This window comes from Tachyglossus aculeatus, chromosome 12, assembly GCF_015852505.1.
Source record: "Tachyglossus aculeatus isolate mTacAcu1 chromosome 12, mTacAcu1.pri, whole genome shotgun sequence".
Classification (NCBI taxonomy): Eukaryota; Metazoa; Chordata; class Mammalia; order Monotremata; family Tachyglossidae; genus Tachyglossus; species Tachyglossus aculeatus.
In genome coordinates this window covers 11,718,447-11,744,776 of record NC_052077.1, presented here as the reverse complement: position 1 = coordinate 11,744,776, position 26,330 = coordinate 11,718,447, and the positions used below count along the sequence as shown (strand labels likewise).

At 45.0% G+C, this 26,330-nt stretch overlaps 2 protein-coding genes, 1 long non-coding RNA gene and 1 other non-coding gene across 4 annotated transcripts in view; 1 reads left to right on the top strand and 3 right to left on the bottom strand.

Annotated features, from left to right (window-relative positions):
• Window positions 1-5,128, top strand: part of PRSS12 (serine protease 12) — a 73,656-nt gene extending 68,528 nt beyond the window's left edge. The window contains exons 12-13 of the mRNA XM_038755044.1: window positions 2,324-2,604; window positions 4,438-5,128. Of these exons, the coding sequence (XP_038610972.1) occupies window positions 2,324-2,604; window positions 4,438-4,745 (589 nt within the window). The 3' untranslated portion in view covers window positions 4,746-5,128. The remainder of the gene's footprint in view (window positions 1-2,323; window positions 2,605-4,437) is intronic.
• Window positions 5,129-6,174: 1,046 nt separating this feature from the next.
• Window positions 6,175-10,380, bottom strand: LOC119935758. The gene is made up of 2 exons (XR_005453434.1): window positions 10,189-10,380; window positions 6,175-6,337 (listed from the first exon to the last, which is right to left on the bottom strand). It is a non-coding gene; the product is annotated as an uncharacterized LOC119935758 (long non-coding RNA).
• LOC119935999 lies at window positions 9,962-10,092 on the bottom strand. The gene has a single exon (XR_005453594.1). It is a non-coding gene; the product is annotated as a small nucleolar RNA SNORA24 (small nucleolar RNA).
• Window positions 10,381-24,763: 14,383 nt separating the features above from the next.
• LOC119935683 (bifunctional heparan sulfate N-deacetylase/N-sulfotransferase 3) overlaps window positions 24,764-26,330 on the bottom strand; it is a 141,684-nt gene continuing 140,117 nt past the window's right edge. Inside the window, exon 14 of the mRNA XM_038755115.1 lies at window positions 24,764-26,108. Coding sequence (XP_038611043.1) covers window positions 25,989-26,108 — 120 coding nt within the window. The 3' untranslated portion in view covers window positions 24,764-25,988. The remainder of the gene's footprint in view (window positions 26,109-26,330) is intronic.

The following is a 26,330-nucleotide window of genomic DNA, read 5'->3' as shown; positions in this document are numbered from 1 at the left end:
AAATGGAAAAAGATGGTTCTGATAGCCCTTAACTGGAAAAATTGGGAGATTTTTATATGAGGATTTAGGAGACTCGGCATTTCCCAACAAAAATGGTTTTAGTAATGGGAAAACCAGAGCTTCTCTTACATCTTCAAACATACCCATACCTCTAAATTTACTCCTCAGTCAATGGCACTTGAGCTCTGGTGGGGGTAGAGGGCTGCACTAAGCCCTTGAAAGAGGTTTGCATCTGCCAATTCTGTTGTACTTTCCTGTACATGTAGTAAGCACTCAATAAATAGCATTGACTGGTGGATTCAATAGAAGTAAAATACATAATCTTTGCCTTCAAGAAGTTTGCAAGAAAGATGTGAGGATAAGGAGACTGGAAAGATGAATAGATGAAAAACGTACTTCAATAGTAGCATACATAAATCATGACTGTGAGCCCACTGTTGGGTAGGGACCGTTTCTATATGTTGCCAACTTGTACTTCCCAAGCGCTTAGTACAGTGCTCTGCACACAGTAAGCGCCAATAAATACGATTGAATGAATGAATGAAATCAAAATGTAGAATCGTGCTGCAGGAGGCTGTTTGCATAGATGCTGAGGTTGGGAAGATATGCCACGGAGGGAATGTGTCAAAGCTGGGTCAATAGGAATTCAAGAAAAAAATTTGAACACATGGGTTATTCATGGACAGGGTTATGAATGTTCAGAAAAAATATAAATGAAGTGTCTTTTATTACTCCAAAATAGTTTACTTCATGTCACAACATTGTCATCATTGTGACATACATTGGACAGGGTTATGAATGTTCAGAAAAAATAAAAATGAAGTGTCTTTTATTACTCCAAAATAGTTTGCTTTGTGTCACAGCATTGTCATCATTGTGACATACATTCAGGAATGTAGCCTTTTAGCTAAGTGGCTGAGGACCCAATTGTTGTTTACCCTTAGAAAGACAATGGATAGAAGCATTTCAGTGACAGAACAATGCCATTATTGGTTTAAAAGGTTATTTCTTATGTCCAGACTTGTTCTAGGCAGAGCTTCAACTTCAGGCTGATACATTAAAACTATTTACACTTTCAAATGTTGACATTTTATGAGGTAAACATGAATTGCAGAATTATGCCTACAGAAGGGAAAAAATAAAGTGGTCTAAATTTGATCCGTAGACCCAATAGACAGCAGGCCAGTTTTGAAAAGGATGATGAAATGTGAATGAATCCAGCCAGTCAATAAATTGTTTATTGGGTACATGGTGCTGTACTGGATGCTAATAAAATATTCATCAGAAAGACAGTCAGACCCTTGTGTCACTGTGTTTATGTTCTAAAAATAGGCATTATTTGGACTACAGCACAGGTACTAAGAGTATAAACATTGCCAAAAGTCAGGAGTTTATGAGATCTGGACCCCAGAGGGGATTAGCCTCAACTGTGACTAATCAACTGTCTTATTAATAAACTGGAGACTGTTGGAATAGGGAGCAGGTGATTAGATTTCCCCCCATTACCTCCTTCTCTTTATTTAATAATAATAATAAAAATGATTGTATTTGTTAAGCGCTTACTACGTGCTATGCACTGGGTAGCTATGCACTGGGTAGATATGGGGTAATCAGGTTGTCCCTTGGGGGGCTCACATTTTCAATCCCCACTTTACAGATGAGGGAACTGAGGCCCAGAGAAGTTAAGTGACTTGCCCAAGGTCACACAGCAGACAAGTGCTCAGAACAGTGCTTTGCACACAGTAAGCACTTAATAAATGCCATTATTATAAGTGGAAGAGGCGGAATTAGAACCCATATCCTCTGACAACCAAGTCCGTACTCTTTCCACTAAACCACGCTGCTTATTTTTGGCAGTAAGAAAAGAACAGTGAAAGGAGAGAAATTACTTTTGGAAGCGATGTAGGTGTAAGAAAAAATGGAGATCGGAGGAGTGTGCTGGGATAGCACGTAGATTATTAGACTATAAACTTGTGGGCTTGGATGGTGTCTACCAATTCTGTCAGTCTTCCAAATGTTTAGCTCCAAGCGCTGCAGACAGAAAACACTCAATAAATACCATTAATTGATTCTCGTGACCAGGTTCACGGACGGAAAAAGAAAATGGCACGGTTGTGGAGCAAAAGAAGGTGCCCATGACAAAAGCAACGAACAACAGCTAAATCGATTTTTCCTGCTGACCCATTATTTTTTTCTTATTGGACACTATCTTACACATCAAGCAATAGTATTTAAGTATCTACAAAATGCAGAGCACTGTGCTCAGCACTCGGAAGAGGACGGGGAGATAAAGGTCTTTCGATCTCTCCTTCCCGTCCCTCAGGTATGGCAACAACACTCGAAACTACGCGGTGCGAGTTGGAGATTATCACACGTTGGTGCCGGAGGAGTACGAAGAGGAAATAGGAGTCCGGCAGATCGTGATTCACCGCGATTACCGCCCGGACGGCAGCGACTACGACATCGCCTTGGTTAGGCTGCAAGGACCAGAGGAGAGGTGTGTCAGGTTCAGCACACATGTTTTGCCCGCCTGCTTGCCGCTGAAGCGTGAGAGGCCCCAGAAAACAGCCCCTAATTGTTATGTAACGGGGTGGGGCGACACAGGTGAGTGAGAACACCTAATAGATAGTTAATCGAAACACCTAATAGATAGTCCTGACTATCTCCCGGGGCTGGAGTGAGGCAGTTCTGAGGTTGTTGGGGCTTTCTCAGGGCAGATCCAAGGCCAAACTCAGCAACATTAATTACCTCATTAAGGGCCTGATTCACGTCCCGCAATCTCAGATGTCCGTGGAGCTATTTCCGGTTTGAAAGATTTTAATAGTACTGGACTGCTTCTTCCAGGGATGACCTTACCATAGGTTGGAAGAGCTCTTTGCCGTTAATATGACTAGCCATGGCTCAGAATCAAGGATTAAGTTAAAAGAAATCTGCCACTGAGTGGCTGTAACGTATCTGCTTCTGAGGGTTCGGGCAGGGGTTTCATTTCCATGTCTCTCTGACCCGTGGGGGCAGATTGTATCCGCTAGCTTCCTCTCCTTTTTTCCTAGCACTTTGAGGCCCGGTTGTATTTCTCTTCTGCTTCGGTGGAAGGATTAAGAACTCCGAAACATTCCCACTTCTTCTGGGTTCAGGAATTTCAGCATTTTCAGCTGTCTGGCTGCTTGCTTTGCCATAAGCAAAAACAACCTCACTCCTTCCGCCAGTGCCGTCCTGTGTTTTTCTCCTTGCCAAGTGTCTGCAAGAGGGTAGGAGAGAGCGAAGGCAAGCCTCCCAGGGGGAACAGGTCATAACGTTGTACGCAACCCTTTTAGAAGTTAAAACACACAAGCACTAAGTGCAAAAACAAGCGGGTCCGTTTGTTAGCTTGCCGCATAACACCCTCCCTTAAGTTTTCTGTAAAAATAATTTTCTTCATAGGATTTCACTTAATCAACCCTCAAGGTTTGCCTGTCAAACGCTGGAATTCAGAAATGCCCCATTTCCCCGCAGGAAGAATCATAAGGAAGCAGATTAAACCTTCCTTAGAAAAAGCAGTGGAGTTGATCCCACAAGCTGGAGCTTCTGCGATTGTCAGAGATGAAAGTGGAAGTGAATAAAACTCCCTCCAGGAAATTCAGAATTGACCGTGTGGCAAATTAAATCTCCTAGGACAGTACCTGATACGTTATGCATTAATAATAATAATGGTTATTTAAGTGCTTACTATGTGCAAAGCAGCCTGTGAGCCCCCTGTGGGACAACCTGATCACCTTGTAACCTCCCCAGCGCTTAGCACAGTCAGCGCTTAATAAATGCCATTATTATAATGAGGGCCCAAAGTGATCAGACATTGGAGTCAATCTACTATCATGTGAAACAGAAGGGAATCAAGCTCACAAGCAGAGCTGATAAAGGAGCACACTTTTGATAACAAATTAAGAGTGGCTGACATCCATTTTTGTCTAAGAGCTGACACTTTAATAACTAGCTTCTTGAACCCATGTCTGATCATCCCGACCTGTCCCAACTTTAGCAGACAAAACTATGTGTTCCTTTATGTATAATTCAGAACTATAAGCATCCCCAGGAAATCATTTGTGGACTGGCATTAGAAGCTGCGTATTATGAGTTGGGTTAAGCTGAACTCCCTAGGCAAGGGACCTGTCTGTCCTGATTGTTAGGGCCAGGTCATGTGGATCGATACCTGTTTGCAGCCTGGCTCAGGAACTATCACCTGTGTTTAATCAATCAATACGATTAATTGATTAAGAGAAAAGCAGGACACATCACAATGCCAAAACCCTATGCAGCTTCCACTGCGTGCGTGTGATGCTTTAGCCAGTTCAAAGGTTGGAAGGTGGTACTTTGGAACATTGTTAGGCATATGTGGATGGCTGGCCATTACTGGCCATGTCCTGCATTGGCTAATTCAACTATTTTGGTCTGTCTGGGCAGGTCGAGCGTACTCAAGAACCCTCCAACAAGCAGCCATCCCTTTACTCCCCAAGAGGTTCTGTGAGGAGCGTTACAAGAGCCGCTTTACGGGGCGGATGCTCTGTGCAGGAAGCCTCCTGGAACAGAAACGCGTGGACAGCTGCCAGGGGGACAGCGGAGGACCGCTCATGTGCGAGAGGCCCGGTGAAAGTTGGGTCGTGTACGGGGTGACCTCCTGGGGTTATGGCTGCGGAATCAAAGATTCTCCAGGGGTCTACACTAAAGTGTCGGCGTTCGTAACCTGGATTAAAAACACCACCAAGCTGTGAGAAACCTCATTTGGGTGCCAGGAGACATAACAGTATTTAAAACTGGAGAAGCTTGAACTGCAACTGGTGCACAGCCGGGGCCTTCAGTGTGAAAAGCGGACACATTTTTTTTAGTTTTCTAGGAGAAGGTTGAATCCAATGTATCCATATTGTTGCCTTTTTATATGGTTTTCTGCCATTGTGCATTTATCCCAAAGGTGGTATTTCCAGAAGCAGATGTTGGGGTAGTTAGGTCTCCCTGTGAGTGCCCCTAGTTGAGCCAAACATTGGCTAAAAAGGTCACCTATTTTCAATACCTGCACTTTTGCAATTCCAACTTGAATGAGGGTTGAAAAATAGGATATATCCTATGAAGTGTACTTTGTTTTCCACCTCTACACTGTTAGCGCATTGATGTTATTGTATTCTCCCAAGCACTTAGTACAGTGGTTTGCCTTGCTCACAGTAAGCACTCTACAGTAATCCTATGAATGGGCATTTGAGCACTTACTGAGTAGCATCCTTAATGAGCATGTGGGAGAGCAAAATACAAGGATAGGTAAGCACAATCCACCCGGGAAGCAAAGCAGAAATATTGTCAGTCACACATACAGCAGGATCACTGGGTAGGGCAGACCACAGCTGCACCTAAGCCAGCTAAGATCTGGAACCACCTCCAACCCCAAGAAATGGGACCTATAACTGACTTGTCTCCATCCTCCTTTATAGGGAAGTATGTAACCTCGCCTAGTGCTCTGCACACATTAAGCACTTAATATTCTTGAAAAGGGAAACATTCAAGGGGCTAAATCCACCCAAAATTTGAACACTTGCCCCCTTTGTGTGCTTAGTGTTCAGCTGTATGGTGCAGTACATCGTCATGGCCTGTTCCCTATGTAAATACACCAATTTTTGCAAGGGGAGATCCAAGTTAACTGTAGTACATTTACCGGAAGCCCAGGGCTACAATGTTCATAGCACATGTCAAAAATCTGTCCTAAGATAGGAAAACTCCTTGTCTAAAGGAGTGCTGCAAAGATCAAACCAATTCTTAGACACTGCTTCACCATCTGTCTTCTCTACTACACTGTCCAATTCAGTGCTTACTGTAGATAATGTATGTATTAGCTGCAATTGTCTAGTGTATATGTAAAGTGAATAAAGTTACCAAAATTTGTGACATCCTACTGGGCAAAACCCTACAAGGACTTGTTACAAGCCTGTGCGCCATAAGCACATCTTACTAAAATACAATGGTATGTGCCAGGCTGGGGGCTCAGCCTTGATCCCCATTTAAAAGAAACTGAGGCACAGAAAAGTGAAGTAACTTGACCAACGTCCCAGCAGAGAAGTCGCGGAACCGCGATTAGAACCCATGGCCTTCTGACCCCCAGACTTGTGCCTCATTTCAAAGGATTGCACAAGCATTTCTCGGCCAATTAAGGACACATTTTTCTAAATGACCCTTTATTTCAATTTTGGAATACAGTCATTTACATAAAGCTACCTCACATAGCAATTGCTCTAACAACTTGGTGTTCAAGTCATGCTTTTTTTATTAATCATGTCACCGTAGTCAGATGCCTCCTCACATACTTGAGATTGGTTGCAATCTGTTGAAAGAAGAAAGCACAATGTTGTAACAGGCTGACTCTTCAAAGCTCTTCTCACATCGGATCTCTGGGAAGACATCCAATCTCTAACCTCCCCAGTTTATATCCTAACACCTTCACACCATCTAGACAACCCCCCCCATCGCTTAGATATAAATTTTTACTTTCATTTGGGTCTCAATCTCACTGTTTCAAGCTGTGTAGTGCCAACGGCAGTTAGGTACTGATCCCCAGGCAATGAGCACCACCTCCTGAAATTGTGCCAACCCTTAATTGACTGGATTTTCCATTTTTAGACTACAAATAAGTTATATCACTGCAGTAGTGTTCACTATTAGTACAAATTAGGCATCTATGAGTTACGTTTCCAGCTCTGACACCCCATCAATAGATGCTGTGGGAGTAGCATGGCCCAGTGGATAATCCTGGTTTCCCAATTTGTGTGCTTTGACTTTGGGCAAGTCACTGTGCCTGTTACCTCATCTGTAAAATGGGGCATTTACTAGTTAATCTGGATGGACAGTCATGTCATGTAGAAGCAGGGGCTTGGGAGTCAGAGGACATGGGTTCTAATCCCAGCCCCGCCACTTGCCTGCTGTGTGACCTTGGACAAGCTGCTTAACTTCTCTGTGCCCCAGCTAACTGTAAAATGGGGATTAAGATTGCAAACGCCACAGACAGCCTGATTACCTTGTATCTACCAGAGTGTTTAGAACAGTGCTCGACACAGTGCTTAATACCATAGTTATGTCCCACGGGGGCTCAGTCTCAATCCTTGCGCTTAGTACAGTGCTCTACACACAGTAAGCACTCAATAAATGCAATTGAATGAACCTGATTACCTTGTATCTCCCCAGTCTTTAGAACAGTGCTTGGCACATAGCAGTGCCTCAATATCACAATTAACATTATTAAGTGAGCAAATCAAAAGTGGCAGAGGCAGAACTGGAACCCAGGACCTTCCGACTGCCAGGCCCATGCCACCCTCCTTATGTCCAACCTGACTAGTAATAATGATGGCATTTGTTAAGCACTTACCATACGCCAAGCTCTTTCCATTTTACAGATGAGACAGCGTGGCTCGGTGGAAAGAGCCCAGGCGTCAGGTCATGGGTTCTAATCCCAACCCCACCACTTGTTAGCTGTGAGACTTTGGGCAAGTCACTTCACTTCTCTGGGCCTCATCTGTAAAATGGGGATGAAGACTGTGATGCAGGGGAGATGGGGATAAATACGATTGAATGAATGAATGAATGCACACAGTAAGTGCTCAATAAGTACGACTGAATGCATGAATTAGAGAAGCAGCATGGCTAGGTGGAAAAGAGCTCGGGCTTTGGAGTCAGAGGTCATGGGCTCAAACCCCGGCTCTGCCAATCGTCAGCTGTGTGACTTTGGGCAAGTCACTTCACTTCCCTGTGCCTCGGTTACCTCATCTGTAAAATGGGGATTAAGACAGCCCAACATGGGACAACCTGATCACCTTGTAACCTCCCCAGCGCTTAGAAAATGCCATTATTATTGTTCTGTGCCTCAGTTCCCTCACCTGTAAAATGGGGATTAAGACTGAGCCACGTGGAACAACCTGATCACCTTGTACCCTCCCCAGCGCTTAGAACAGTGCTTTGCACATGGTAAGCGCTTAAATGCCATTATTACCATTATTATTATTCTCTGTGCCTCAGTATCCTCATCTGTAAAACGGGGAGTAAGACTGAGCCCCACGTGGGACAACCTGATCACCTTGTAACCTCCCCAGCGCTTAAAACAGTGCTTTGCACATAGTAAGCGGTTAATAAATGCCATTATTATTATTATTATCTGTGCCTCAGTTCCCTCATCTGTAAAATGGGGATTAAGACTGTGAGCCCCCCGTGCGCTTAATGCCATCACTATTATCATTATTCTCTGGGCCTCAGTTCCCGCATCTGTAAAATGGGGATTAAGACTGTGAGCCCCCCGTGGGTCAACCTGATCACCTTGTAACCTCCCCAGCGCTTAATAAATGCCATTATTATTCTCCCGGGCCTCAGTTCCCTCATCTGTAAAATGGGTATTAAGACTGTGAGCCACGTGGGACAACCTAATCACCTTGTAACCTACCCAGCGCTTAGAACAGTGCTTTGCATATGGTAAGCGCTTAATAAATGCCATAATAATTATTATTCTCTGTGCCTCAGTTCCCTTACCTGTAAAATGGGGATTAAGACTGAGCCACGTGGAACAACCTGATCACCTTGTACCCTCCCCAGCGCTTAGAACAGTGCTTTGCAAATAGTAAGCCCTTAAATGCCATCATTACCATTATTATTATTCTCTGTGCCTCAGTATCCTCATCTGTAAAACGGGGATTAAGACTGAGCCCCACGTGGGACAACCTGATCGCCTTGTAACCTCCCCAGCGCTTAAAACAGTGCTTTGCACATAGTAAGCAATTAATAAATGCCATTATTATTCTCTGTGCCTCAGTTCCCTCATCTGTAAAATGGGGATTAAGACTCTGAGCCCCCCGTGGGTCAACCTGATCACCTTGTAACCTCCCGAGCGCTTAATGCCATTATTATTATCATTATTCTCTGTGCCTCAGTTCCCGCATCTGTAAAATGGGGATTAAGACTGTGAGCTCCCCCGTGGGTCAACCTGATCACCCTGTAACCTCCCCAGCGCTTAATAAATGCTATTATTATTATTATTCTCTGTGCCTCAGTTACCGCATCTGTAAAATGGGTATTAAGACTGAGCCACGTGGGACACCCTAATCACCCTGTAACCTCCCCAGCGCTTAGAACAGTACTTTGCATATAGTAAGCGCTTAATAAATGCCATTGTTATTATCATTCTCTGTGCCTCAGGTCCCTCATCTGTAAAATGGGTATTAAGACTGAGCCACGTGGGACAACCTAATCACCTTGTAACCTCCCCAGCGCTTAGAACAGTGTTTTGCACAAAGTAAGCGATTAATAAATGCAACTGTTATTATCATTCTCTGTGCCTCAGTTCCCTCATCTGTAAAATGGGGATGAAGCCTGTGAGCCCCCCGTGAGACAACCTGATCACCTTGTAACCTCCCCAGCGCTTAAAACAGTGCTTTGCACATAGTAAGCGCTGAACAAATGCCTTTATTACTTCATTCTGTGTCTGTGCCTCAGTTCCCTCATCTGTAAAATGGGTATTAAGACTGAGCCACGTGGGACAACCTAATCACCCTGTAACCTCCCCAGCGCTTAAAACAGTGCTTTGCACATAGTAAGCGCTTAATAAATGCCATTGTTATCATTCTCTGTGCCTCAGTTCCCTCATCTGTAAAATGGGGATGAAGCCTGTGAGCCCCCCGTGGGACAACCTGATCACCTTGTAACCTCCCCAGCGCTTAGGACAGTGCTTTGCACATAGTAAGCGCTTAACAAATGCCTTTATCATTTCATTCTCTGTGTCTCTGTGCCTCAGTTCCCTCATCTGTGAAATGGGGATCAAGTCTGTGAGCCCCACCTGACCACCTTGTAACCTCCCCAGCGCTTAGGACAGTGCTTTGCACACAATAAGCGCTTAATAAACGCCATCGCTATTATCATTCTCTGTGCCTCAGTTCCCTCATCTGTCAAATGGGCCACCCTGCTTCTCTGCCCATGTCACTTGCCCAAGTCAGAATCTGACACCAATGGGACGGTGCCAGCTTTGCCATAAAACAAGGGTATGCTCTTCCATGGCTAGGAAGGGAGGCTGCCACAGGAGGCAGGTCCCAAGGTTTCATGGAGCAGCCCTCTCCCCCCACCGCCCAGTACAGTGCTCTGGGCGTTTAGTACAGTGCTCCGCACACGGTAAGCGCCCCATGAACCAACGGGCCCCCTCACCTGCTAGGCCCAAGGGCAGCCATGGCGGCCCAAGGTGGGCAGCTTCATCCGGGGCTTCGCGGGGCTCCCTCCGCGCATGCGCGCGCGCCCTCCATGCGGGCGAGCCCTTCTCCCGCCTTGCGCATGCGCGACGGCCCTTAGGCCTCTCCGACCAACCGTCACCTCACCATCCCGACGTCCGAAAAGGAGCGAATGGCGCCTGCAACCTCCTTTTATAGGACCCGTGACCTCCTTCCGGCGGAAGTGTCCCGTAGTCGCCACAACCCCGCCCCTACAGGATATGACGTCACGGGGATCCCCTCTCCACCCTCCCCCCCCTTTCCCGGAAGTCCGTGCGGTAGATGGCCGAACGGTTGGCTCCCGGAAGTGAAGCCAGGGGCACCGGAAGTGGCCTCTTTGCCCTCTCCGTCGCCATTTTGGTGTTCAATGGGGGGTGGCTAGGGCTCTAAGCCTGGTGATGATAATAATGTTCGTATTTTGTTAAGCGTTTACTGTGTGCCAAACACTGTTCCAAGCCCTGGGGAAATAATAATAATAATAATAATAATAATGGCATTTATTAAGCCCTTACTATGTGCCAAGCACTGTTCTAGGCCCTAGAGAGGTTACAAGGTGATCAGGTTGTCCCACGTGGGGGTCACAGTCTTAATCCCCATTTTACAGATGAGGGAACTGAGGCGCAGAGAAATCCATTGATTTAATCGTATTTATTGAGTGCTTACTGTGGGCAGAGCACTGGAGTAATAATAATAATAATAATAATAATGGCATTTGTTAAGCCCTTACTATGTGCCAAGCACTGTTCTAGGCCCTGGAGAGATTACAAGGTGATCAGGTTGTCCCACGTGGGGCTCACAGTCTTAATCCCCATTTTACAGATGAGGGAACTGAGGCCCAGAGAAGTTCATTCATTTAATCATCATCAATCGTATTTATTGAGCGCTTACTGTGTGCAGAGCACTGTACTAAGAGCTTGGGAAGTACAAGTTGGCAACATATAGAGACGGTCCCTACCCAACAGTGGGCTCACAGTCTAAAAAGGGGAGACAAAACCAAACATACGAACAAAATAAAATAATCGTATTTATTGAGCGCTTACCGTGTGCAGAGCACTGGAGTAATAATAATAATAATAATAATAATAATAATAATAATGATAATGACATTTGTTAAGTGCTTACTATGTGCCAAGCACTGTTCTAGGCCCTGGAGAGGTTACAAGGTGATCAGGTTGTCCCCCGTGGGGCTCACAGTCTTAATCCCCATTTGACAGATGAGGGAACTGAGGCGCAGAGAAGTCCATTCATTTAATCGTATTTATTGAGCGCTTACTGGGTGCGGAGCACTGGAGTAATAATAATAATAATGGCATTTGTTAAGCGCTTACTATGTGCCAAGCACTGTTCTAGGCCCTGAAGGGGTTACAAGGTGATCAAGTCGTCCCACGTGGAGCTCACAGTCTTAATCCCCATTTTACAGATGAGGGAACTGAGGCGCAGAGAAGTCCATTCATTTAATCGTATTTATTGAACGCTTACTGTGGGCACAGCACTGGAGTAATATTAATAATGGCATTTGTTAAGCGCTTACTATGTGCCAAGCACTGTTCTAGGCCCTGGAGAGGTTACAAGGTGATCAAGTCATCCCACGTGGGGCTCACAGTCTTGATCCCCATTTTACAGATGAGGGAACTGAGGCGCAGAGAAGTCCATTCATTTAATCGTGTTTATTGAGCACTTATTGGGTGCAGAGCACTGGAGTAAGAATAATAATAATAATAATAATAATAATAATAATAATAATAGCATTTGTTAAGCGCTTACTATGTGCCAAGCACTGTTCTAGGCCCTGGAGAGGTTACAAGGGGATCAAGTCGTCCCCCGTGGGGCTCACAGTCTTAATCCCCATTTTACAGATGAGGGAATTGAGGCGCAGAGAAGTCCATTCATTTAATTGTATTTATTGAGCGCTTACTGTGTGCAGAGCACTGGAGTAATAATAATAATAATGGCATTTGTTAAGTGCTTACTATGTGCCAAGCACTGTTCTAAGCCCTGGAGAGGATACAAGGTGATCAGGTTGTCCCACGTGGGGCTCACAGTCTTAATCCCCATTTTACAGATGAGGGAACTGAGGTGCAGAGAAGTCCATTCATTTAATCATATTTACTGAGCGCTTACTGGGTGCAGAGCACTGTACTAAGCACTTGGGAAGTACAGGTTGGCAACATCTAGAGACAGTCCCTACCCAACAACGGGCTCACAGTTTAGAAGGGGGAGACAGACAACCAAACATATTAACAAAATAAAATAAATAGAAGAAATATGTACAAGTAAAGTATATAAATAGAGTAATAAATACATACAAACATATATACATATATAGGCCTTCCCAGACTGAGCCCCCTCCTTCCTCTCCCCATCCCCCCGCCTTACCTCCTTCCCCTCCCCACAGCACCTGTATATATGTATACATATACATACATACATATATACATATATATGTATATATGTTTGTACATATTTATTACTCTATTTTATTTGTAGATATTTATTCTATTTATTTTATTTTGTGAATATGTTCTGTTTTGTTGTCTGTTCCCCCCTTCTAGACTGTGAGCCCGCTGTTGGGTAGGGCCCGTCTCTATATGTTGCCAACTTGTACTTCCCAAGCGCTTAGTACAGTGCCCTGCACACAGTAAGCACTCAATAAATACGATTTAATGAATGAATGAACCGTCTCTATATGTTGCCAACTTGTACTTCCCAAGCGCTTAGTACAGTGCCCTGCACACAGTAAGCACTCAATAAATACGACTGAATGAATGAATGAACCGTCTCTCTATGTTGCCAACTTGTACTTCCCAAGTGCTTAGTACAGTGCTCTGCACATAGTAAGTGCTCAATAAATACGATTGAATGAATGAATGAACATATAGAGATGGTCCCTACCCAACAGCGGGCTTACAGTCTAGAAGGGGGAGACAGAGAACAAAACAAAACATATTAACAAAACAAAATAAATAGAATAAATATGTACAAGTAAAATAAATAAATAGAGTAATAAATATGTACAAACATATATACATATATACAGGTGCTGTAAGGAGGGGAAGGAGGTAAGGCAGGGGGAATAATAATAATAATGGCATTTGTTAAGCGCTTACTACGTGCGAAGCACTGTTCTAAGCTCTGGGCGGTTACGAGGTGATCAAGTCGTCCCACGTGGGGCTCACAGTCGATCCCCATTTTACAGATGAGGTAGCTGAGGCGCAGAGAAGTTAAATGACTTGCCCAAAGTCAGCTGACAAGCGTCAGAGTTGGGATTTGAACCCATGACCTCTGACTCCCAAGCCCGGGCTCTTTCCACTAAGCCACGCTGCTTCTATAAGGTCATCAGGTTGTCCCAGGTGGGGCTCCCAGTCCTCACCCTAATTTTACAGATGAGGGAACTGAGGCCCAGAGAAGTCAAGTGACTGGGCCAAGGTCACACAGCTGACAAGTGGCGGAGCTGGGATTAGAACTCATGACCTCTGACTCCCAAGCCCGGGCTCTTTCCACTAAGCCACACTGCTTTTCAATATGATGGCATTGGTTAAGCGCTTACTATGTACCAAGCACTGAGGTGGATAAAAGCAAATCGGGTTGGACACGGTCCCTGTCCCCCGTGGGACTCACGGCCTCAATTCCCATTTTACAGATGAGGTAACCGAGGCCCAGAGAAGTGAAGTGACTGGCCTAAGGTCATACAGCAGAAGCGGGATTAGAACCCACGACCTCTGACTCCGAAGCCCGTCCTCTCTCCACTAAGCCACACTTCTTGGTACGATGGCATTGGTTAAGCGCTTACTATGTACCAAGCACTGAGGTGGATAAAAGCAAATCGGGTTGGACATGGTTCCTGTCAATCAATCAATCAATCAATTGTATTTATTGAGCGCTTACTGTGTGCAGAGCACTGTACTAAGCGCTTGGGAAGTACAAGTTGGCAACATATAGAGACAGTCCCTACCCAACAGTGGGCTGTCCCCCGTGGGACTCACGGCCTCAATCTCCATTTTACAGATGAGGTAACCGAGGCCCAGAGAGGTGAAGTGACCGGCCCAAGGTCACACAGCAGACAAGCGGCAGAGGAGGGATTAGAACCCACGACCTCTGACTCCCAAGCCCGGCCTCTTTCCACTAAGCCACACCGCTTCTCGGTATGATGGCATTGGTTAAGCAGCCCTGGGGTGGATAAATGCAAATGGGGTTGGACACAGTCCCTGTCCCCTGTGGGACTCACAGCCACAATTCCCATTTTACAGATGAGGTAACCGAGGCCCAGAGAAGTGAAGTGACTGGCCCAAGGTCACACAGCAGACAAGTGGCAGAGGAGGGATCAGAACCTTTCGCCTCCCAGCCTGTGCTCTATCAACTGCGCCATGCTGGCTTTCGCTTCCTCCCCCGGTGAGTAATAAGAATAATTACGGTATTTGTTAAGCGCTTACTATGTGCCACTCACTGTTCTAAGCACTGGGATGGATACAAGCAAATTGGGCTGGACATAGTCCCACGGGGGGCTCACGGTCTCAATCCCCATTTTACAGATGAGGGAACTGAGACCCAGTGAAGTGACTGGCCCAAGATCACACAGCGGACGAGTGGCGGAGGCGGAATTAGAACCCATGACTTGGTGCCTCGCGGGCCCGTGCTGTAACCACTGTGCCATGCTGCCTCTTGTTTCCTCCCCCAGCCGTCGGCGAGGAGCGAGAAAAGCCGCTACTCTGAGGCCCCGGTCCGGCGAGATCTGATCAATCAATCAATCAATCAATCAATCGTATTTATTGAGCGCTTACTGTGTGCAGAGCACTGTACTGAGCGCTTGGGAAGTACAAATTGGCAACATATAGAGACGGTCCCTACCCAACAGTGGGCTCATAGTCTAGAAGGTCTGATCTTTGGCCTCCGAAGGGGCACCAGCCTTGTCCTGGGTATTAGGCCCGAGCTGTCAATCAACCTATCGCATGTCATTCATTCATTCATTCATTCAATCATATTTATTAAGTGCTTATTGTGTGCGGGGCACTGTGCTAAGCACCTGGGAAAGTGTAACCCAGCAGTAAACAGTGACAATCCCTGCCCACAACGAGCTCACATTCTAGAGGGGGGAAGACAGACATTAATACATATGGAGCCCTCCTTCATTCATTCATTCGGTTGTATTTATTGAGCGCTTAATGTGTTGCACTAAGCCCTTGGGAGAGCGCTGGGTGAATGCAGAGCACTGTCCTAAGCGCTTGGGAGAGTACAGGTTCTGCGTCGCCTCGACATGCTCCCTTTGTTCTTCCCCCCTCCCAGCCCCACAGCACTTAGGTATCTATCTGTAATTTTATTTATTTGATTTTTTTAATGGCATTTATTAAGCGCTTACTATGTGCAGAGCACTGTTCTAAGCGCTGGGGGGGGTTACAAGGTGATCAAGTTGTCCCACGTGGGGCTCACAGTCTTAATCCCCATTTTACAGATGAGGGAACTGAGGCTCAGAGAAGTTAAGTGACTTGCCCAAGGTCACACAGCAGACATGTGGGGGAGTAGGGATTTGAACCCATGACCTCTGACTCCAAAGCCCATGGTCTTTCCACTGAGACACTGCTCCCTTTGTTCTTCCCCCCTCCCAGCCCCACAGCACTTGGGTGTCTATCTGTAATTTTATTTATTTGATTTTTTTTAAAATGGCATTTATTCCCCTCCCAGCCCCACAGCACTTAGGTATCTATCTGTAATTTTATTCATTTGATTTTTTTAATGGCATTTATTAAGCGTTTACTATGTGCAGAGCACTGTTCTAAGCGCTGGGGGGGTTACAAGGTGAACAAGTTGTCCCACGTGGGGCTCACAGTCTTAATCCCCATTTTACAGATGAGGGAACTGAGGCTCAGAGAAGTTAAGTGACTTGCCCAAGATCACACAGCAGACGTGGGGGAGTAGGGATTTGAACCCATGACCTCTGACTCCAAAGCCCATGCTCTTTCCACTGAGCCACGCTGCTCCCTTTGTTCTTCCCCCCTCCCAGCCCCACAGCACTTAGGTGTCTATCTGTGATTTTATTTATTTGATTTTTTTTTAAATGGCATTTATTCCCCTCCCAGCCCCACAGCACTTAGGTGTCTATCTGTAATTTTATTTATTTGATTTTTTTAATGGCATTTATTAAGCGCTTACTATGTGCAGAGCACTGTTCTAAGCGCTGGGGGGGGGTTACAAGGTGATCAAGTTGTCCCACGTGGGGCTCACAGTCTTAATCCCCATTTTACAGATGAGGGAACTGAGGCTCAGAGAAGTTAAGTGACTTGCCCAAGGTCACACAGCAGACATGTGGGGGAGTAGGGATTTGAACCCATGACCTCTGACTCCAAAGCCCATGGTCTTTCCACTGAGACACTGCTCCCTTTGTTCTTCCCCCCCTCCCAGCCCCACAGCACTTGGGTGTCTATCTGTAATTTTATTTATTTGATTTTTTTTAAAATGGCATTTATTCCCCTCCCAGCCCCACAGCACTTAGGTATCTATCTGTAATTTTATTCATTTGATTTTTTTAATGGCATTTATTAAGCGTTTACTATGTGCAGAGCACTGTTCTAAGCGCTGGGGGGGGTTACAAGGTGAACAAGTTGTCCCACGTGGGGCTCACAGTCTTAATCCCCATTTTACAGATGAGGGAACTGAGGCTCAGAGAAGTTAAGTGACTTGCCCAAGGTCACACAGCAGACATGTGGGGGAGTAGGGATTTGAACCCATGACCTCTGACTCCAAAGCCCATGCTCTTTCCACTGAGCCACGCTGCTCCCTTTGTTCTTCCCCCCTCCCAGCCCCACAGCACTAAGGTGTCTATCTGTAATTTTATTTATTCGATTTTTTTTTAAAATGGCATTTATTCCCCTCCCAGCCCCACAGCATTTAGGTATCTATCTGTAATTTTATTTATTTGATTTTTTTAAATGGCATTTATTAAGCGCTTACTATGTGCAGAGCACTGTTCTAAGCGCTGGGGGGGTTACAAGGTGAACAAGTTGTCCCACGTGGGGCTCACAGTCTTAATCCCCATTTTACAGATGAGGTAACTGAGGCTCAGAGAAGTTAAGTGACTTGCCCAAGATCACACAGCAGACGTGGGGGAGTAGGGATTTGAACCCATGACCTCTGACTCCAAAGCCCATGCTCTTTCCACTGAGCCACGCTGCTCCCTTTGTTCTTCCCCCCTCCCAGCCCCACAGCACTTAGGTGTCTATCTGTGATTTTATTTATTTGATTTTTTTTTAAATGGCATTTATTCCCCTCCCAGCCCCACAGCACTTAGGTGTCTATCTGTAATTTTATTTATTTGATTTTTTTAATGGCATTTATTAAGCGCTTACTATGTGCAGAGCACTGTTCTAAGCGCTGGGGGGGGGGGTTACAAGGTGATCAAGTTGTCCCACGTGGGGCTCACAGTCTTAATCCCCATTTTACAGATGAGGGAACTGAGGCTCAGAGAAGTTAAGTGACTTGCCCAAGGTCACACAGCAGACATGTGGGGGAGTAGGGATTTGAACCCATGACCTCTGACTCCAAAGCCCATGCTCTTTCCACTGAGCCACGCTGCTCCCTTTGTTCTTCCCCCCTCCCAGCCCCACAGCACTTAGGTGTCTATCTGTAATTTTATTTATTTGATTTTTTTTTAAATGGCATTTATTAAGCGCTTACTATGTGCAAAGCACTGTTCTAAGCGCTGCGGAGGATACAAGGTGATCAGGTTGTCCCACGTGGGGCTCACAGTCTTCATCCCCGTTTTACAGATGAGGTAACTGAGGCTAAGAGAAGTTAAGTGACTTGCCCAAGGTCACACAGCAGGCATGTGGGGGAGTAGGGATTTGAACCCATGACCTCTGACTCCAAAGCCCATGCTCTTTCCACTGAGCCACACTGCTCCCTTTGTTCTTCCCCCCTCCCAGCCCCACAGCACTTAGGTGTCTATCTGTAATTTTATTTATTTGATTTTTTTTTTTAAATGGCATTTATTCCCCTCCCAGCCCCACAGCACTTAGGTATCTATCTGTAATTTTATTTATTTGATTTTTTTTTAAATGGCATTTATTAAGCGCTTACTATGTGCAAAGCACTGTTCTAAGCGCTGCGGAGGATACAAGGTGATCAGGTTGTCCCACGTGGGGCTCACAGTCTTCATCCCCGTTTTAAGATGAGGTAACTGAGGCCCAGAGAAGTGAAGTGCCTCGCCCCAAGTCACACAGCTGACAGGCGGTGGAGCCGGGATTTGAACCCTTGACCCGTGACTCCAAAGCCCTTGCTCTTTCCACTGAGCCTCGCTGTTTGCCTCCGCCTCTCTAGACTGTGAGCTCGTTGTGGGCAGGGATTGTCACTGTTTATTGTTGTACTTTCCCAAGCGCTTAGTACAGTGCTCTGTACACAGTAAGCACTTAGTAAATACAGAGTTGGTAGAGACGCTCCCTGGCCGAAACCAGCTCTTGTCGGAGGAAACGGCTGAACACATCCGTCCTGCTTTGGACGCGGCACCGCAGTTGGGGTTTTCCTTAAACTGGGAAAATTAGTATTAAAAGTACTAATTAAGTGCTTTTTTTCAACAGTATTTGTGAAGCGCTTGCTCCGTGTCAGGCTCTGTACTAGGCGCAAGCTAATCAGGTTGGACACAGTCCCTGTCCCGCAAGGCTCACGGTCTCAATCCCCATTTTACCGATGAGGTAACTGAGGCGCAGAGGAGTTGTGACTTGCCCAATGTCACGGCAGACAAATGGCTGTCAGGATTAGAACCCAGGTCCTTGAGAATCCCAGGCCCCTGCACTGTGCCATCCTGCCTAGAAATCGTGTCTATCTCTTTTTTCCACCAGCTAACTCCACTCAGCTGAAAATGCTCTGCTTTCGTTCCATTTCAACACACTAGGTAGGTTATTGAACTCTCCCAGGCGTTCAGTAAGCAGTAAATGTTCAATAAATATGATCGATTGATTGCTGGAACCCGATCTTTTCAAAGGGAGGTTAGCAAAAGTGGCTGCAACATGAGCAAAATATCATCATCATCATCAATCGTATTTATTGAGCGCTTACTATGTGCAGAGCACTGTACTAAGCGCTTGGGAAGTACAAATTGGCAACATATAGAGACAGTCCCTACCCAACAGTGGGCTCACAGTCTAAAAGGGGGAGACAGAGAACAAAACCAAACATACTAACAAAATAAAATAAATAGAATAGATATGTACAAATAAAATAAATAGAGTAATAAATATGTACAAACATATATACATATATACAGGTGCTGTGGGGAAGGGAAGGAGGTAAGATGGGGGGGATGGAGAGGAGGACGAGGGGGAGAAGAAGGAAGGGGCTCAGTCTGGGAAGACCTCCTGGAGGAGGTGAGCTCAAATATCCTATTGGAGCCCCACTCATAGATAACAGTGCTCTACGAATAGAGAAGCGGCGTGGCTCAGTGGAAAGAGCCCGGGCTTTGGAGCCGGAGGTCATGGGTTCAAATCCCGGCCCCGCCACTTGTCAGCTGTGTGACTTCGGGCGAGTCACTTCACTTCTCTGGGCCTCAGTTCCCTCCTCTGGAAAATGGGGATGAAGACTGTGAGCCCCCCGTGGGACAACCTCATCACCTTGTAACCTCCCCAGCTCTTAAAACAGTGCTTTGCACATAGTAAGCGCTTAACAAATACAATTATTATTATTTATTAAGCACTTACTATGTGCAAAGCACTGTTCTCAGTGCTGCTTCTCTGTGCCTCAGTTCCCTCTTCTGTAAAATGGGGATGAAGACTGTGAGCCCCCCGTGGGACAACCTGATCACCTTGTAACCTCCCCAGTGCTTAGAACAGTGCTTGGCACGTAGTAAACGCTTAATAAATGCCATCATTATTATTATTTACTAAGAGCGTTGAGAAGCTAGACCTTGTGGTAGTGAATACGTCTTTTTACCCACTGGATGGCTCTGTGGTATAATTGTTTAGGTTGTTGGTTGAAAAATGGGCAAGAGTTTTCTCAAACGCTTCTGAATTGAACCAAAAGTTAATCTTCTCCAAAACAGTCCTTCTTCCACCCCTTGTTGATCGCCCAGTGAACTGGTGAACATATTTATTTATTTTACTTGTACATATCTATTCTATTTATTTTATTTTGTTAATAATAATAAGAATGATAGCATTTATTAAGCGCTTACTATGTGCAAAGCACTGTTCTAAGCACTGGGGAGATTACAAGGTGATCAGGACGTCCCACAGGGGGCTCACAGTCTTAATCCCCATTTTACAGATGAGGGAACTGAGGCGCAGAGAAGTTAAGGGACTTGCCCAAAGTCACACAGCTGACAAGTGGCGGAGTCGGGATGTGAACCCGTGACCTCTGACTCCAAAGCTTGTGCTCTTTCCACTGAGCCACGCTGCTTCTCCAATATGTTAATATGTTTGGCTTCGTTCTCTGTCTCCCCCTTCTAGACTGTGAGCCCACTGTTGGGTAGGGACCGTCTCTATATGTTGCCAACTTGGACTTCCCAAGCGCTTAGTACAGTGCTCTGCACACAGTAAGCGCTCAATAAATACGATTGATTGATTGATTGATTGAAGTAGTCCATGTAAATAAGGGCCCAGGGCTTGACAGAGATTAGTAACAGATCTTCAAGGTATTCTTTGCATTGTACCCCCCGAAACACTTACTACAGTGCTCTGCACGGAGAACAACACTCAAGAAATACAGTTGTTTGATTAAATCAAGCCGCTGATGCTCAGTGGTTTAGAATTATGGTGACAATCATACTACTACACAAGAGAGGGAGGCAAACTGGTTTTGGACCAAAAGTGGGTTTTTTTGTTTGTTTTTTTGAGAAGCAACGTTGCCTAGTGGCTACAACACAGGCCTGGGAATCATAATCAATCAATCAATCAATCAATCGTATTTATTGAGCGCTTACTATGTGCAGAGCACTGTACTAAGCACTTGGGAAGTACAAATTGGCATCACATAGAGACAGTCCCTACCCAACAGTGGGCTCACAGTCTAAAAGGGGGAGACAGAGAACAGGACCAAACATACCAACAAAATAAAATAAGTAGGATAGAAATGTACAAGTAAAATAAATAAATAAATAAATAGAGTAATAAATATGTACAACCATATATACATATATACAGGTGCTGTGGGGAAGGGAAGGAGGTAAGACGTCATAAGGACTTCTAGACTGTGAGCCCACTGTTGGGTAGGGGCCGTCTCTATATGTTGCCGACTTGTACTTCCCAAGCGCTTAGTACAGTGCTCTGCACACAGTAAGCGCTCAATAAATACGACTGATTGATTGATAAGGACCTGGGTTCTAACGTCGGCTCTGCCAACTGCCTGCTGCTTGGCCTTGGCCGAGTCACTTCACTTCCCTGTGCCTCAGTTACCATCTCCGTAAAATGGGGATTAAGACTGTGAGCCCCATGTGGGACATGAACAGTGGACAACCTGGTCAGCTTGCTTTTCCCCGGTGCTTAGTACAGTGCCTGGCAAATAATAAATGCTTAACGAATACCAAAAACGACCAGGGGAGTTGACATTGAACCCTTTGGGTTCAAGTATACTCGTTTGATTCTGAAGGTTGTCCGGGAAGAGAAGTGAGGCGGTCAGTAGGTCTCCATTATCAATCACCTTGTATCCCCCAGCGCTTAGAACAGTGCACATAGTAAGCACTTAAATACCATCATCATCATTATTATTATTATTATTATTAATCAGTCAATCATATTTATTGAGTTCTTCCCTTGTGCAGGACTGAGGCCACCCACTCTTGCCGAAAATAAGAGGCTGTATTAAGCACCTATGTGCTAAGAAATGCCCAGATGAGATGTAGGAATGGCACCCGAGGGGCGTACAATTGAAAAACAAAGTCGGGGTAGGAGGGAGGGTATTAGCAGCAAACAGATAGCCACCTTGGGCTGGTTCTGAGAAGCGGATACTGCCTCCGCCCGAGCTGTGTCTCCTTAGTGGGGACCACAGATTGAGGATTTCCCAGATTGGGCAGCTAACTGGTAGGGGTGAATCGGCCAGTGTTAAGGGTGTGGGGTCAGTATCCTATTTATTTTATTTCTATTTATTTTATTTTGTTAGTATGTTTGGTTTTGTTCTCTGTCTCCCCCTCTTAGACTGTGAGCCCACTGTTGGGTAGGGACTGTCTCTATATGTTGCCAACTTGGACTTCCCAAGCGCTTAGTGCAGTGCTCTGCACACAGTAAAGCGCTCAATAAATACGATTGATTGATTGATTGATCTCCTGCAACCCCAGGTGGGACAGGGACTGTGTCCAACCTGATTACGTTATATCTACCCTAGCCTTTGGTAGAATACCTAGCACGGAGTAAGCGTTGAACAAGTCCCATTATCTTTTAGACTGTGAGCCCACTGTTAGGTAGGGACTGTCTCTATATGTTGCCAATTTGTACTTCCCAAGCGCTTAGTACAGTGCTCTGCACATAGTAAGCGCTCAATAAATACGATTGATGATGATGATGATTATCATCATCATCCTGTACCCCGCACGACTCCCGTGGTAGGAGAAATCATCTTCATTCGTCCAATGCACCGGAGACTGTATGGTGCTCTCCAAGTCAACTGCATCCAAGGACCTAGAAAACAAGGCCTTTTTATAACCCATAAAACCACTAACACCCAGCTGCGCATTTTCTTATCCGAGTTTATTGTTACACATATCAGAGATCATGCCGCTGTCAGAATAATATCCAGGTTTTTTATTTTAAAAAACTTCGAGAAAAAAATGTTTCCAGCAATTTTTCATTCAATGTGAATGACAGGATTATTACAGCTATAAACATTGAAATAACTATTTCATTTCTTCCTGAGGAAGGTTCATATTTGAAGCAATGAAAAAGGGGAGTCTATACAAAGTTTGTAAATCATTTCAACTCATTCTTTCCTCATACGCTTCCCGATCATTTGCAGAATAACGTCCAGTTGCTGTACATAATGTGTGGAGTATACATATCTAAATCTCACTGAGCAGTCGGGAATCTTTCACAGTTTTTCCTAGGTGCTGTCGATTTGTTTCGTGTGTTGGAATAAATTAATTCTGAAGTACATCTTGGTCCAATCAACACTTTCGTCCTCTTGAATTAAAGTCTACTTAGATTCACTTGGCAGGCATGATCAGATCAGTACATACGTTCTCTGAGCAAGATGAGAGGACCCCAATGCTTTGTTTATACTGGGCATCGTTGGTAAGTTTGGAGAGCAGTTTTAATGCCACAGAAATCAGTACAATTCTTTTGTCAATCCCGAGAGAGCAAGAGTACTGAAAGGGGCAAGAGCACCGTTCAGATCTGCATCACACCGGCTCAAAAGGTTGTGAGAAGAGGAATACTTTGTGTACAAATACTGATAGTTATTCTCTTGCCTGGAAGGAGAACTGCACCTGTGAAGATCTGGTCCAAGGTAGAGAAAATCAACCCCACCTTTGGAGGCAGCAGCACCAAGCGCTTAGTACAGTGCTCTGCACACAGTAAGCGCTCAATAAATACGACAATGAATGAATGAATGCTTCAACTCACAGAATAGTTTCCTTGCAGTCCAGACACAGTGTCTGAATTGTGATGTTTCCCGTTTTACAGTTTACTTCAAATCGCGCACTCATAAGGCACTCTGACCTTTAACACCTTCAAGGGAGGTTTTTCTTTGACCAATATTTAGGGTACAGAGGATTTAAAAAAAAATCAGGTTAATATAGACCACAAGAATCTCCCAGTCCAGTTTCTAATCAGGGGGGTAGCTGACCGGCAGGAATTTCTCTCTCGGCTACACCATCACATTGTTGATGACATCTGCAGGGACTGCAGGCTCCAGTCTCATTTTCAAAGTCTTAAAATTGATCTTTGTTACAAGTAGGAAGGCGAAGTGAAATGTGAAGGCTCAGAAAAGGTACCCTTTTTCATTACTCACCTCGGCTTTGTGCAGTTCTTCAAGGTCTTCCCTCTAAGATGTTGGATAGCTTAGAAAGCTTAAAATTGGAGTCTGTCTAGATATGGGGCCGCCTCATGTCTCTAGAGGAAACATTTCATGGAGGAGGGGTGTGTGTGTGTATAGAGAGACATAATAATAATAATAATAATAATAATAATGGCGTTTGTTAAGCGCTTACTATGTGCAGAGCACTGTTCTAAGCGCTGGGGGGGATACAAGGTGATCAAGTTGTCCCGCGTGGGGCTCACAGTCTTAATCCCCATTTTGCAGATGAGGGAACTGAGGCTCAGAGAAGTTAAGTGACTTGCCCAAGGTCACACAGCAGGCATGTGGCGGAGCCGGGATTCGAACCCATGACCTCTGACTCCAAAGCCCGGGCTCTTTCCGATGAGCCACGAGACATGCTAGGGGCATGAGCCTAATGAAGATTGCTCGTTTGATATTGATTTGCCACATATATCATTTCAAATGTGAACTTGAAACGCATTGGACCAGATGTTCATGCCGTCTGCAACGTTAAGGACAGAGATCATAGAAACTGGGAAGTATTTATGGAAATGAGAATGAGATTTGGCCTATTTTTTTTTCCTTTTATGAATTAAAGTATCAATATACTGTACATTTCATAGTGTGAATATATTTCAATCTACATTTTCTCTTTAGAAAAACATTCATGATTGACCTTGATTTGTACAGTCAGAACAACCTTTAAACTTATTCTATAATTTTCCAACAAAATATAGCTTAAAAACAGCTCCAGGAGAGCATCCAGCTTTGACCTGAGCGAGTACTACGTGGACTCTTGAACAGGACACGTATGCCCGGTAAAATCTTGGGTTAATTTATAAACAGGGATATTCTAGACTACACTTTCCTTAAATGGGCCAAGACACGTAGACCATCTGTGAATTTTCATCTCACAGCAACTCTAGGCCTACAGATGCATAAACCATTTAAGTTACCACAGGACAGGCTGCAGACTGGTGAATTAAACACTCTTAGAAGGCCATTACTGTTAATTACTGCTCCACTTATGCCCGGTGCATTTGGTTTTTGTCCATTATTTGGTTTTTGTCCATTAACTTCAGCATCGTTTTTTTCTTTTTTCGACACGTTTCAACGGCTGTACATTAAGCACAGGCCTGCCTAAGTAGAGGATAAATCAATTACCTTTGCCACAGCACTAACACATCTCTCTTTGGCCCACATAAATAGCAGATATGTCCACTCTGAGATTTCCCAGATATCACATTCCCTAATTTTTCCCACGTTGCCCAGTTGGAATCCTAGTCTCTTAAGCGTATTCAGAGATGACGGAGCTCTGGGCATCTAACGCTCACATTGGGGGATTTCTTTTTCTGCTTGTTTGGTAAGATGAGTCGAAGAGGAAGAACAACAGTGAGCAGGCAAACAATAGGCTATAAAATCTACATGAGACACAATACTCTTAGTTAATATAGAAAAGTGTAAATACTTACTCTGAAATTAGACAGTTCTGCAGTTTGGCTTTTGAGACTTACATCAGTTGCTAGTGACTTCCACGTGAGCGAACAGGAGCCTACAATTCCACGGGCCCAGAACTGGGCTAAGAGAAAGGCCACAGGCCTCAAAGGTTGTAACAGAGTCATACTTTTTTTTTTTTTTATTTTAAACCATCCACATGCCAGCATATGGAAAGAAGAACAGCGTTCTTCTCTTTGCAGAGGTACATTTTACAACAGCCTTTTCGTAGAGCTACTGGAGGTTTCCGGGACAGGCGACTGAGGCATGGAAGAAATATTCTCAAGAAGATCCTTGGCAGCGCTAGCTCACTTTCTGCAGCTCCTGTCTCAGCCACGATGGTAGAGGCTGTCCCAATCTGTGTAACAACTTGGACAATTCCACGTTGTGGTCCCTGTAGTAGTTTGACAGAAACGCTCGGCACTGAGGGTGGGGGAGGAAACAGGTGTTTTGGGCTTAGTTACGTCAGACCGTGTTTGCTTCAGTTTCTAGGTGGAGTGGAGGTCTTTCAGATCTGATTTATAAATAATACTTTTCAATGATTTTATCCAGATCGATACATATCAAAAACCGACACTATGTCCGGCCATGTGAAGTTTTTGTTTCCCTTCCCACCCCCTTGCTGCTGACAAGTGTTATACTGTC